The sequence below is a fragment of the Festucalex cinctus genome, chromosome 8, assembly GCF_051991245.1.
Source record: "Festucalex cinctus isolate MCC-2025b chromosome 8, RoL_Fcin_1.0, whole genome shotgun sequence".
In the NCBI taxonomy this organism is placed as follows: Eukaryota; Metazoa; Chordata; class Actinopteri; order Syngnathiformes; family Syngnathidae; genus Festucalex; species Festucalex cinctus.
In genome coordinates, this window is record NC_135418.1 from 17,378,597 (window position 1) to 17,392,128 (window position 13,532).

A 13,532-nucleotide genomic window follows, 5' to 3' on the forward strand; every position below is an offset into this window, starting at 1 on the left:
GACAGTACACAAACATTAATTATGATTCAGTTACTGGTTTGGTGTCTAATGTGATGAAAATAGGCAAAAAAATTGACCGTTGTTTTCCAAAATACAAACAATTGTTTTGAGTTCATAACAAAGTAATCTGAGAATTTTACTGTTGAGGAATTTGAAATTTCAACCATTTAGACAATTTTAAATTAATAAAATTGTCTAAACGATTTATTATCAGAAATGTTAATTTCATAATCGATTAGTCCTCAATTAATTGTTGCATTTGTAATGAGATTACAAAATCTAGTTTGACTAAATTCATTCAAACAGTTCATTTTTATGTCTTGCTGTAATTTATAAATTTGACTTTTTGGCTCCATCTGGAGTGGATGAAATTTAGCATTCTATGAAAAATCAGTGATTGGCTGTTAATGTCTTAATTTGCCTGATTAATCAAGACATTATCGATCAACTCCATAAAATGACATTGCGTGTTATGTTGAATGTTTATGAGCACTTTTTGACGACTTTTTTTTTTTTTTTTCCCTTCACGTTACGTACGTGGTTTTTTTTGGTATTTGTGGGCCAGGAACGGTACAGTAAGTACAAAAGTTTTTAAAATAGATATATTCATCCTGATTGAATTGTGATCGGTTATCATTTTTTTTAAAGCTATTATAAATGAACTCTATCATGCCTGAAGAAAGCAAAATAAAGTAGTTACTTGAAAGAATTATCGAGCAGTAACTGTAGAAGAGTGAAAAGTAGCCATCATGTGAATGCCGATTGATATCGAGCACCATTGAAGCTTCCAAATTGTTGGTAAACAAGCAAGCAGTCTTAATTTCCTTTCACATTTCAAGTAGATGGAGCGTAAAGGTATGAAGGTGAGTCACCCTGCTTTGCATGCTCCTCTTCAAATAGACTAACAGGTTCGTCCAGGAGTGAAAACACTTTAGTTAGTTTTGCTCTACGTGTCAGTTCTTCAAAACATTTTTTTTTTTTTTGGAATGGACAAGCATGAAGTGCGTCTTTTGAGTTTGCATCTGAGGGGAAGCTCCCGGGCGAGTCGTGACAGGCCCCCGCCGTGGTGTTTGTCAAGCCGACGGCTCATCCGTCATCGTTAGCCGCCTCGACAGTCGCTTGTCCGAGTGATTAGCGGAGATAAATCGACTCGAGGTGCTCGGCCCCTGGACCCTTCAACCGGCGACAGATCCCGCTTTTGTTATGACCCTGAGCGGGATTGTTCCAGTGTCCACATTGTGGGCCTCGTTTTGGCCAGCGGTGCGCTCACACAAATACATCAGCGCCATTGAAAATGAACCGTGTGATTTTTCAAGGCCTTCAATCTGTCAAAGTCGGGATGTGGTGTTCTGGGGGGGGGGGTCAGGTCCTGTATTGTTCCAAGCAGCTGTCAATCATATGAAGTCATTCGCAAGGACAACAAACATGATGATGTGTAAATATGCGCCTCTAAAGTCCCCCACTAAGCACATAAACAAACGGACGGCGGGGGGGAGTGGGGGGGGAGGAATCTGCCTCTTCCTGTGGGGACAGCGCCGTGATAACGCCGCTCGATAAGAAGCGATCGATGCCACGATTTGGCCGAGTACTCACACTGAAGGCTGCCGGTCCCGGCGGCCCAGGCGAAGGGGTCCAGGCTGGAGAAGAACGGGGGGGCCTTGGCCAGCATGCAGGAGCCCTGCGCCGACACATCGTAGAGGGGCCGCGGGGCCAGCCCGAGAGCCTCCATGCAGTCAAACATGCCGGACTCAAAAACTACCCCAAAAAAACTCCAGTGAAGGTCCGAAGCCGACTCTGCAGTTCTCCCCTTTTCTGCCCTCGGGTCACTCAGTGGACCCTCAGCTCTGATAACTGATCTCAGTTCCCCTCTCAGCGGCTCTGTGGGGCCTCTCGCTTGCAACCACAGGCATGAGCGCAAGGGGGGCGGGGTCCAGGGAGGAGGAGCGGGGAGGGGCTGGCCCGGCGCTTGACGTCTGATAGGCTGCGCGGAGAACCCACCTCAGTTTCCCTCCTCATCGTCGCCGCCAACTTTTCCAGCGTCGGATTTCAGATCGGATGCAAATAAGAGCAAACCTGCCCTGCCTTGCTGTACACTTTTGAACTTTCTCTGCCTTTTATGCGATGACTTGAGCAATGAAACGCGGTCTTTTTTTTTTTACATCTTCAAATGTTGCTCTGTTGCCGTGAGCGATGAAAACAAACGACAGTGAGAAGGGAAAAAAAAATCACTTCACACCTGTTGGTAGGAAGAGAGAAGCGTGTTGAGAGATGAGCGGCACATTGAGATGATGAACTGCCGGGAGGTCCAAGTGCTTACACAAACACACTTAGTCACCGTGCAAACAATTTCACAACATTCAAAATCTTTTCAGATGCATACCAAAACTCTTTTGGTGTCAATCAGAATTCATTGAACATTGATTTGACGATATTACACAAACTTTTTTTTTTTTTATATTTGTTTGCTTTTTTTTTTTTGCTAATGCAATGTAGCATAACTGACTAAGTAGGAGTGTAACAAAATTGTTTGTTTTTTTTCCCTTAAAAAGTTGTGTATCGAATTGAACCGAATCGTTACACTTTCAAATATATCAAGATTTGAGTTGTAAAAATTTATCAATTATTCAATAACTAATCAACAATACGAATACATTTTATTTGTGTAGCACTTTTCAAAAGACAGACACTTTACAAGAATAAAACTGATCAATTATGTTTTGTAATAAATCGGCAACTATTTTAATAATGGAGTAATCATTTAGTCATTGTTGAGCTTAAAATAAATAAAATAAAAATAAATAAAAAAAACTATTAATAATGGAGTAATCATTTAGTCATTGTTGAGCTTAAAATAAATAAAATTAAAATAAATAAAAAAACTAATCAATAATAATACATTTTATTTGTGTAACACTTTTCAAAAGACAGACATTTTACAAGAATAAAACTGATCAATTAAACTTTGTAATAAATCGGCAACTATTTTAATAGAGCCATTGTTTAGCTTAAAATAAATAAATATACTAAAAATAAATAAATAAAATAACTAATCAATAATACTAATACATTTTATTTGTGTAGCACTTTTCAAAAGACACAGACATTTTCCAAGAATAAAACTGATTAATTGTACTTTGTAATAAATCGGCAATAGCTTAAAATAAATAAATATAATAAAAATATATAAATAAAATAACTAATCAATCATACTAATACATTTTATTTGTGTAACACACACAAAGAAACTTTACAAGAATAAAACTGATAAATAGGTAACTATTTTAGTAATTGTTTAGGAATCATTGTTTAGCTTAAAATAGTCCATCAATCCTCTCAGCAGTATTTATTCCTTGATATTTGTCATCTTATATGAAATAATCTGCTTTTACTTTGGAAACTAAAAACGAACCAGGAGATGAATCTGTTTCAAAACGTACGACATTAATCACTCTCCTGTGATATTGATTAATTGTTTAGTTGTCTTTTATCAGTAAAAAAAATAAAAATAAAAATTCCACATAAGGAAAAAGAGTATAAGGGAAAAACTTATCTGATTAATCGATGGAAAAATTGATAGAATAATCTATTTTAAAAATATTCAATAGCGATAGCCCTAATCGAGATGCATATCCAATTGTCTTTTGGCACGTTTAGATTAATGACAAGTTCATCCAAATGTCTGTAAAAAGACAACAAAAAAAATCGTTACATGCTAGCCGCTCAAACTGAAACGTACCATATCCGATCGTTCCACTTTCAAATCCAACCGTCCTTGAATCGTTCCACACTCCCACACAGCGAAAACCGTATTGAATTGTCTTTTGTGGAGAGATGCACACACTATACTGGACTATATGGACCCATTACATTTAATTGTGAAATTCCAATATTGATAAAAAAAAATATATATATTACATGTAAATTAAAGTTTTAATGGTAGTAGTTTTAAATTTAGATGTATTTAAAATTGAATATAAATTTTAATGATTAATTTTTGATTAAAAATAATTTACCATTAAAACTGATTAATAAAAACACCTGTACAATGCCACAAATGTCATCAGATAATTTGTTTGTTTTTTCATTATGTCCTACATTTGACATCGACATGATTAAAGCCCAAGTGCTCTTTATTAAACGGATACTTGACTCATTGAGCCATTTTCAGCAGTAAAAAGTTAATATTTTTTCAATAATTAATGTGGGAACGTCATTATGTTTCATGTACAAATGGTACCTTTAAAAAGTATTTTTTCTACTCGCTGTCGACTGATGATGACATCACCCGTGTGCTGAGGAAGTAAGTAATGACCAGAAAACAGGTGAGCCATGATTGGCTGTTACCTACTTCCTCAGCACAGGTGATGTCGTCATCATCAGTCGACAGCAAGTAGAAAACATGCCCTTTTAAGGTATTAACTCATTTGCTCCCAAAAACTTATAAATACGTTCTATTTTAAAAGTTTCAAGTATCCCAAAGATTTTTTTTTATGCTAGAGCATACAGAAGGCTTTGATGCAGCCTCTGAACTGAAGAAATGGTAGTTATTACACAAACGGCCAGCAGGTGGCAGCAGAGCAAAGGAGATCAACCAGGGGCTTGTTGCAAAAAGCTCAATTACTCACAGTTCTGAACAGATTTGTGAATAATGATTAAACTTAGCTATACTGTAATGCAAATTGTTCCAAAATGGAAACAAATAAAAATATACTTTTTTTCCCCTGATGAAAGAAGAAACTTTAATTTTTCTTTTGGTAGGTTCCATTTTTTTTTGTAGCAATAGAACACAATTTTCTGTGGGCCTTGCAAAATCAGTCAAAACCCAGTAAAACAGCCGGGTGTGAACAGAGGTTGCTTCAGTGAAAATGGCTGGGAGGGAATGAGTTAATTGTACATGAAAAATAATGAAGTTATCAAATTCATTCTGGACAAAATATCAACTTTTCACTACTGAAAATTGTTCAATGAGTCAAGTGTCCCTTTAACGTTCATATATGATTTTCCTTCATTTCTCCGAAAGCGTCACCGGCATGTGCTGCTCTCAATTTCCCTTTCTTTCATACGGGGTCCAACCAGATTAAGTTGTGTGTGTTCATCTTAGCGGACCGCAGGACCCCAAGTGTGTGTGCTGCAGGCGATACACACGCACACGCACGCACGCACACACGCCGGCCTGCGGTGTGAATAGTTTGTATACTAGACAGCTTCACTCTCCTCCCTCCACTCCTCCCTTTCCTTCCCTCCTTCAAGAGGGATGAACTCTAGAAGAAACCCCCAGTGGGGCTCCAACACCCCCCCCTCAACCACCCCCTCCCTCTGCACACATACACACACATGCACACTTACTCCCAAACATGTCATGCCTTCGGCTTTTGTACACTCCGAGTATTCCAATTGTTTTTTGTTTTTTCTTCTTCTTCTTTGTTTGTTTCTCTTCAACCCCCCGACTGCATACATGACGATTTGGAAGTTAAAAAGGGCTGCTGCGCTCTATTTCACACATCATATGAGCGCTCTTCCCTCCGACCCACTCTTGTTTTTCTTGTTTGTGTTTTACCTGTCTTTCAACATCACGGCCGGGCACACAAACACGCACTATAATGAAACACTGCAGGGAGTCGAGTGGCACAATAACAGCCCGCTGAGCTCTCTCCACACCTTGAGACAATTACTCTCCCCGCCTCGCGGCACCCTGCCCCCTGTTGCTGCTTTGTGCAAAAGAGATGGGGGGTAATGTGAAAGAAGCAGCCTCATTTTTGCTTCACTTTCTTCTACCTCGCCGGGCGCGTTTTTGCACTCGCAAAAACTGCTCGATTCCGCCTCATACTTTCAGGGTCACGTTACAAGCGTTCACAATCAGGTTCTTCAGCTATTCATCCCGTCGTCATGTCTGACACAAATGCGCGCAGGCGAACAATGGTCTCTCTCTCGCTCTCTCTCGCTCGCTCTCTCGCTCTCTCTCGCTCGCTCTCTCGCTCTCGCTCTCGCTCTCTCGCTCTCGCTCTCTCGCTCTCTCGGCCGCAGATATTTGCACAAAGTCTCGCTGCGGCCGTCACAGAGCGCACAAATAAGTCACGAATGCTGAGGAGCACGCCGTTCGCGAATGCTGGAATGTGCAGCCTACAGAGTGGCAATGGAAATATCTCCGTGCGTGTGTGAGATAGTAACTTGAGGCAGAGAGTGGGACTTGTGTGTTTTTCTTTGTGTCTGTCATCACAGGCACTCAGTTCAAGCACACGCACATAGTTGTGCGTCGGCACACACACACTACAAAGAGTGAGTGAATTGATGTGATGAAACCAGCAAAGGACAGTGCGTTCATTATAGTGGAAAAAAACAAAAAAGAAAACAAATGTTTCCTCATTACATCAACATGGTGACATGTTAAAATGTTTTTCAAACATTCCACACCAAATCGCAGGACAAAACAATTTTCCTGTTTGCGCTGGATAACATACAATGTATATGAAAAGTCTACACACCCTTGTTCCAATGCTACGGAAGCGTGGAACTGACTGACTGTGGCAAATATCCTCAAACGTATTTTAAAATGCATTTAAATATAGTTACAAGTACCTTCAAACATGCTTCTGGGCTAAATGTTAAAAAGTTTTAAAACTTGGCATTTTTTTCCCCCATAATGCAACAGGAAATTGACTTCTGCATGCGAATGCATTACAGGAAAAAAATAAATAAATAAACACAAATCATGTATTGTAGAGATAACTCTCTTAAATTATGAATAAACAATGCTTACTTAACTCAGATGTTCTAGTAGGCTTTTCCTCACATTTTTTTCCCCAGATTTGTGTTGACACGTCCTCCACTATATATATATATATATATACAGTGTATATATATATATATATATATATATATATATATATATATATATATATATATATATATATATATATATATATATAAAACAATTCCATATTTGCTGCTTGCATTAGTAAAATAAAAGATGTATTGTATGAGCGAATAGGCCGCCATGAGCGTTTGAAGTAGATACTGTATGTGTTTCAAGTGCACCAATGTTTCATCTCATTAGGGATTGCCGCACGCGGATTAATTATCAAAATAATGAGAGATCACTGCTGCTTTATTTGATGTAAAGGAATGGCCGTGCGATCCGGATGGAAACCCTCGGAGAACCATTTCAAACAAGCGAACCGGGACCTTGTTGGCATGTTGGCAATTAGTATTCAAAAGACGCCATCCGTCAACTAGCTTTGTATCTCGCCACTGCGAAGCGAGGTGCACCCGTCGAGATTTGGGTGTCACAATGAATCAAAACAGTGAGATCAAATTTGATGTCATAGCTATTTTGCATTTTTCTTTCTTTCTTCATGCTTAGATTTGATTTAAAGTTCTTTTAAGTCCTCCTCAATGCTGCTATGTGTATTAGTTTTTACTTCGTTGATACTTGTTTCTATATTCAGGGGTCGGTAAGCTTTCCTGTTGAAAGAACCATTTTAGGCCAAATAAATATCCAAAAATCTGTCCGGAGCCGCAAAACATTTGAACATTGTGATGAAGGAAACTGTTTTAGTGTTAGTCTAATGTACTGAGGGCCCAAGAGCTAATAGAGCTGCACCATAACAGAAAAATATGCAGCGTCCAATACATAGATTAATTTTCTTCTATCTTTCGTAGACTTTCTTTTTCATACATTTTTAGAGTTTCTGTATTTGTCAAACTTCTGACATTTTTGGCAATTCATGGACATATGGTAATTTTCTGCCTCTCTTCTTCCCTTATAGACATTTTTTTCCTTGCCTTATTTGCTATAAATTTTTGACATTTTGGACAGTTTTGTGGACATTTTATGCTAATTTTTGAGATTTATTCTTTTGTTTTTGGGCATTTCATAGTTACTTTTTAAATGTTTTCTGCTTCTTTTTTTGGCAATTTTGTGTGCATTTCGTTACTTATTGAACATTTTCTGCATTTTTTTGTTTGTTTTTCAAAATCAATTTTCTGACTTTTTGCAATTCCAAAGATATTTTATGGCAGTTTTCTGCTTTTCTTCTTCCCTTTTCGACATTCCTTGGTCCTTATTTGGACTTTTTTTTTTTTTTTTTTTTTAGGCAACTTTTAAAACTTAAAAACTACCTTTTTGTCTTTCTTTTTCTGAAAACTTAAAAATTTGGACTATGACATTTTTTGAATATTTAATTATTAATTTGTTACATAAATCATTAATTCATTTAAAAAATATTTTATCTTAAAATGTGGGTCCAGAGCCGCAGGTTGCAGGCCACAGGTATAAATGTACTTACTGTATGTGTGTGAATCTTCATGCTGTGAAGATTTGATGTCATGCAAGGGATGTAGATGTATAGGTAGCTTGGTAGGTAGCTAGATAGCTGCTATTCCAAGTAAAATAAATGAAATAATTAAAAACAGATAACAGAGAGGATAAAAAGAATCAGACTCAAGCTGCTAGTTAGGCCGAAGCGTCCATCACATGCTAAAGAAGCATGCGGATGCCACATTCTCCAAAAGGTGGCGGTAAGGCACCAAAAGTATTTGCCAAAAGAAAGTAGAAGAAAAATATCGTAAGTAGTCATAGCAACTAATGTGTGACGGAGTTCCGCTAGTTTAGTTTGTGGCTTCCACCACACAAGAACGATTTACATTTACAGTAACAAATGATGCAATAACTGACCAGGATTCTACCTGTGGCCACAATGCACCATGGGATTCTAGTTAATTAAACTAAAAAGAAAAACTATTCCACAGTCAGGTGCTGAAATTTCGAAAGAAAATGTATGGATAATGTTGTCCCAGGAATAAATGGAATTTTAAGTCGTGACCGTCATCTGCTACAGTATCTTGATGGGACTATCATAATTACAATTACCATCAGCTGCCCACCGCTATTATCCATTATCACCGCTACTAAATCTCAACTACATGACTTAAGTGCAAGTCTGACACATGTGTCTTCATATGTGATAAAGCACCGGGAGCGACATGTCGCAGATGTAATCACATGCTGTGAGCTACTAGCCTGGTGAAATATATGCTACTATAGGCTCCACTAAACGACTGCAGATCAAATGATAACAGCTGCTCGGGGGAGCGTGCACAATTACACACACATGCGCTCAAACACACACAAAGACATTGTGTCAGGCATGTTGGACCTGTTGCCCATTTCGCAGGGTAGGTGAACACAAACATGCTGTGTTAAAAGTGTGATTAGGACAGCACACGAGTTAGCGCCTCTGTGCTGCCTTGTTCTTTTGCACGTCCCCGTCCGCTGGGAGCGCCGTATTGTGGCTACAAGATTATGCAGCTGGCCGGGACATGACTTCAGACTGACTGCAGCAGGCTAATGTGGAAGCTACACTCAGTGGGGGAATGTTCAGGTGGGAATCAGATACTGTAAATGCGGCTATTTATATCCACAATGGTAAATTTGAGATCATTTGGGATGGCGATCAAATGAAGTGTGAAGTTGTAAGAGGAAGACTGGAGAATGTGACCACGTGACCTTCAGCAAGACAGCGCATCCAAATCAGATTCATCAATTAAATACTGCAGCTGGAATGGTAATCTGGCCAACCCAATTTTTTACACTAAATTACAAGACTATTGTGTGGACTGACTGACTTTGACTACAAAAAAAAATCCCAAATAAAAAAAATCAACAGTATTCTGCACCGACTACTGTCGACTCCACTATCGTTTATTTTTTAGACTGAATCATTGATTTGTTCTAACAATATAAAATTTACAAGTCTGGGTAAACGATCACATAATAATCCAAATGGATTTATGTTTAGGAAAAGAGCTCTTCATGTGGGACTTCTGTTTTAAACTGTGAAATTGCGGCGCAATTCTGTGTATCAAACAGGCGTATTCAACTACAAAACAACTTTTTCCATTCACAGTAGAATTTCAATAGACTGAAAATAATGGATTTACTTTGTTGTCCCATGACAAGTTTGCAATCTTCCCTTTTCATGACTTGATTGGCATTAAGTAATCACAAGAGGAAAGTTGAAAAACTCCAGGAGCATTTAGCATTTTATTTTCATTTTTTTGTTAACTACTTTTGAGCGCCACCGCGACCACGTGAGCCAAGGCAGAGCTCCTTTGTGCAAAAATTGTTTTAAGGGATAACATTACAGCTCTTTGGACTAACACAATACAGATTAGTAGTAGTATTGTAGTATTAATGTGTATATGTATTAGTATTTTCTGATGTTCAAATAATACAAAAAGCAGTTTTGATATCTGTGCAGTCATCATGTCATATCTATAGCTGTATTTTCTTCCATATACCGTATATATATATATATTAAAAAAAAAAAAAAAAGACTTCTTCAATGCGACGTAGCATAAATGTATTCTCAGACCCCAAGTCTCCTCTTAGGAATAAATGTAAAAGGTCTAGATTCAATCATTTTTATGTAATAGTTCATATTTTTTACTACTTTATTTTACTGAAGAAATGAGAAACAAAGAAAAGCAACTTATTTTCAGACATCTTGTCCAAATGGGAGCTATTTTATTTTATTTTATTTTATTTATTCTTACAGTGAAATGGACCCTCTGTCCACTATCCTCAGCATCAAACCTAGAGCTTCATTTCATCTTACGTCATGCTAACATTGAGAAGGATGATGTTACACTTAAAATGCTAATATGTAATTGAGCAAAACACCTTTTCTTACTCAGAGAAGTTAATGCTGTACCTGTATATTTCGGAATGGTTAGGCCCTTTACACAAGGGAATTCAAGCCATAGGTATTATTTAAGAACATGCTTATCATGTTTATAGTTGTAATTAAGTGAGCAGTAGTTGACCTTGACCTTGTGATGGAACTGAATGAGAGAACCAAAATATTAGAAATGGCTCAATTGTTGCTGTGAGAATGAGGTCATACTTTTGAAGTGTGGCTTTTTTTTAAATTTATTTTTATTTTTTATCATTATTATTATTATTTATTTATTTATTTATTTTTTTGGTGTAAGGCTCTTTATACTCAGAAGTGACCACCCCCGTTTGACTGTTCATGTGAGAATTATTTGTCTGAATGTTTCCTTTGTTCTCCTTGCTTTTATGCTACTTTCAAATTTAATCTGACAATTACTATCTGGATGATAATCAAATAATGAAGCATTAAAGGTCAAGCAAGGAACTCTATCATGCTTTAAGATTATGAAAGTACAATAGCTCCCCCTGTAGCCCAAACGAAGCCATCTCATGCTTGAGTTCAAGGCTCAACTGAACATTATTTATAGAAGACTAAAAAAAACAAAATTGAGAGGAATTCCAAAGTTGTTCACACAGCACTGACAGGCCGCACTCAGTGTCATGTGCAGGACTGTGTGACTGAGATTAAAAATGCCAATTCTTCACGCATTTTATAATTACTGGCATAATTCGACCTCGGCTGCGTTTTTGAGCCTGTTATAGATATTAACTGAAATTTAGGGTGTTTTTCTGAGTACATGCATCAATTTTCTGTTATCGCTTGATCTCATTCGGGTCGCTGCTGGTGAGCTGGGGGTCATCACCGTGCACATGGGATGGTTAATGACGGCTAAAATTGTAAATAGAGTAATATTTCTTGCTTCTTGTTTCACACAAATTGAAGTCATTACTTACACAACGCCGCCATCTCTTTGGGAAGGTCTGCCCCAAAGCGGCCAAAAAGGTTGCTGCTGGCCAGCAGGTCAAAGGGCGAGTGGCTCCTCATGGCGTTGAAGGGGAACGGGTAGACGGTGCGAGGGAAGCCGGCCATATGACGCAGTTGATGCTCCCTGTTGGTTGCCATGGTAACACTAGAACGCTGCTGGTGCGAGGCTGGCGATTCTTAGCGGACTTGGAGGTGGTCAGGAGTGAGCGTGAAGGGGGCCGGTGCCATTCAGCTCCACAAGGTGCTGGCTTGTCCCAGGTTGGGATGCGGAGAGATGATGCTGACGGCCTACCAGGAAGAGTCTGCAGTCTGTAGAGGACAGAAGGCAAGAGAGGCGAGTTGAGAGAAGTTTCGAATCAATGTGAAAAACAATCCCGCTGCTTAAGAAGATAAAAGCGGGAAAAGAAACAGCCTTTCTCTCGGGCTGTTTCCTAAGCGGTGTCATGATTTCAAGGCAATGCCATATGATTTCAATCAGCACAACTGTATTATAAAAGGGTCTCTGTGTTCCCCTTGCCAGCCTGCCAGCAACATGGGTGAAATTAACCCCTTACAACAACAACACACACAAAACTTAAGTCGTGCTCATCGTACCCCACAGGAAGCCCTCTCAGCTCTTTGGCTTCGCTCAAGGTCGCCGAGCTCTCATCCCACCTTTTCTGTCTTTCGGGTCTCCCGCTGTGCCTCCGTGACCCGCTGGAAAAGTTATACGAGGGCTGCCCTCTCTTGTTTCTTTCTCATTCCCTTCAGTGATTTCACGAGTGGGCGGGGCTTAAGTCTCTGTGGTAGAGCTGTGGTAAATACAGCTCAGCCAAAGAATGTCTTGTTGTTTTGGGCCTGCTTCAGCTTGCGAATCAAACGCGCGCACACACACACGGGCTGAGGGAGGGGGATCCGAACATACAAATGTCTTCCACTAAAGTACAAAGAGGAATATTCTGAATCAGCAGGAAAAAAGGCAAAACGAGGCACAGTGGTGGAAGTTGTTATCACAGGTACACGCAGTCACACACAGCTGCTTGTCACTTCCACAGCGACTGCAGCGGGTCGACTCGTACCTGATTCAATAGTAAACTGTACCACATGTGCAGGAAAACGTGAACACATACACATGCGCAAGCCCGTTAAAGTAGCTGGAATACGCTTCATTGTCAAAAAGTTTTAGTTTTGCGCTTCACATTTTTAAAGGCATAATGGCAACACTGTGCTATCCAAAAACAACGCTTTGCTCACTCTGAATAATCCGCAAGACCCCAGTTTGGAAAGTTTTTATAGGACTCGCTTCTCTATGAAAGAAGGTACATCCAGTTTATACAAGTGTTCATTCTGACTGGTATTTAAACCTGGAAGTATGGACGTATCTCAAAATGTGGGGTAATACACCCACATCTTACTCAATATAGTGAATTTTTGCGGGAGATATGGGGGATAAAAAGTTTATAATTGCCTATATTTATAGTTAGAACTAAATATATTGCAAACTATGATGCCAAAAACACTGAATATCATATCCATCACTAAAAAAACTAAATTGCTTAAAAATTATTTGCTAAAAAATAAAAAAATTCAATCAAAATCTCACAGAGGGCTTTGGCGCCATCTTTTAACATCTTACAAAAAAATGCAAATAGATATCCTGACGTTGACATCATGCATCCCAAAATGGCCGTTAGCTCAACCAGCACGTCTGCCACTTTGAGTAGACGGCAAACGCCACACTTGAACAATGATTGACAGCAGTTGTGGACCAACTGCCACAATGAAAAGAGGCACAAAAAAAAAAAAGCCTCAGGTATGATCCAGACTACTAAAAGAGCAACCAGTGCTAGCCAATGTTGCACTTTGTACATGGTGGCTAAATCAGCAGATGCT

At 38.8% G+C, this 13,532-nt stretch overlaps 1 protein-coding gene across 3 annotated transcripts in view; it reads right to left on the reverse strand.

The window, feature by feature from the left end:
* LOC144023478 (retinoic acid receptor gamma-A-like) overlaps positions 1-13,532 on the reverse strand; it is a 38,558-nt gene that overhangs the window by 15,048 nt on the left and 9,978 nt on the right. Inside the window, exons 1-2 of one of the 3 annotated variants that reach the window (XM_077529003.1) lie at positions 12,255-12,349; positions 11,630-11,969 (exon numbers count right to left, since the gene is read on the reverse strand). In XM_077529003.1, the coding sequence (XP_077385129.1) occupies positions 11,630-11,798 (169 nt within the window). In that variant the 5' untranslated portion in view covers positions 11,799-11,969; positions 12,255-12,349. Of the gene's footprint in view, positions 1-1,593; positions 1,869-11,629; positions 11,970-12,254; positions 12,350-13,532 lie in introns of those variants that run through there. The other 2 variants (XM_077529004.1, XM_077529005.1) reach the window with 2 other exon arrangements.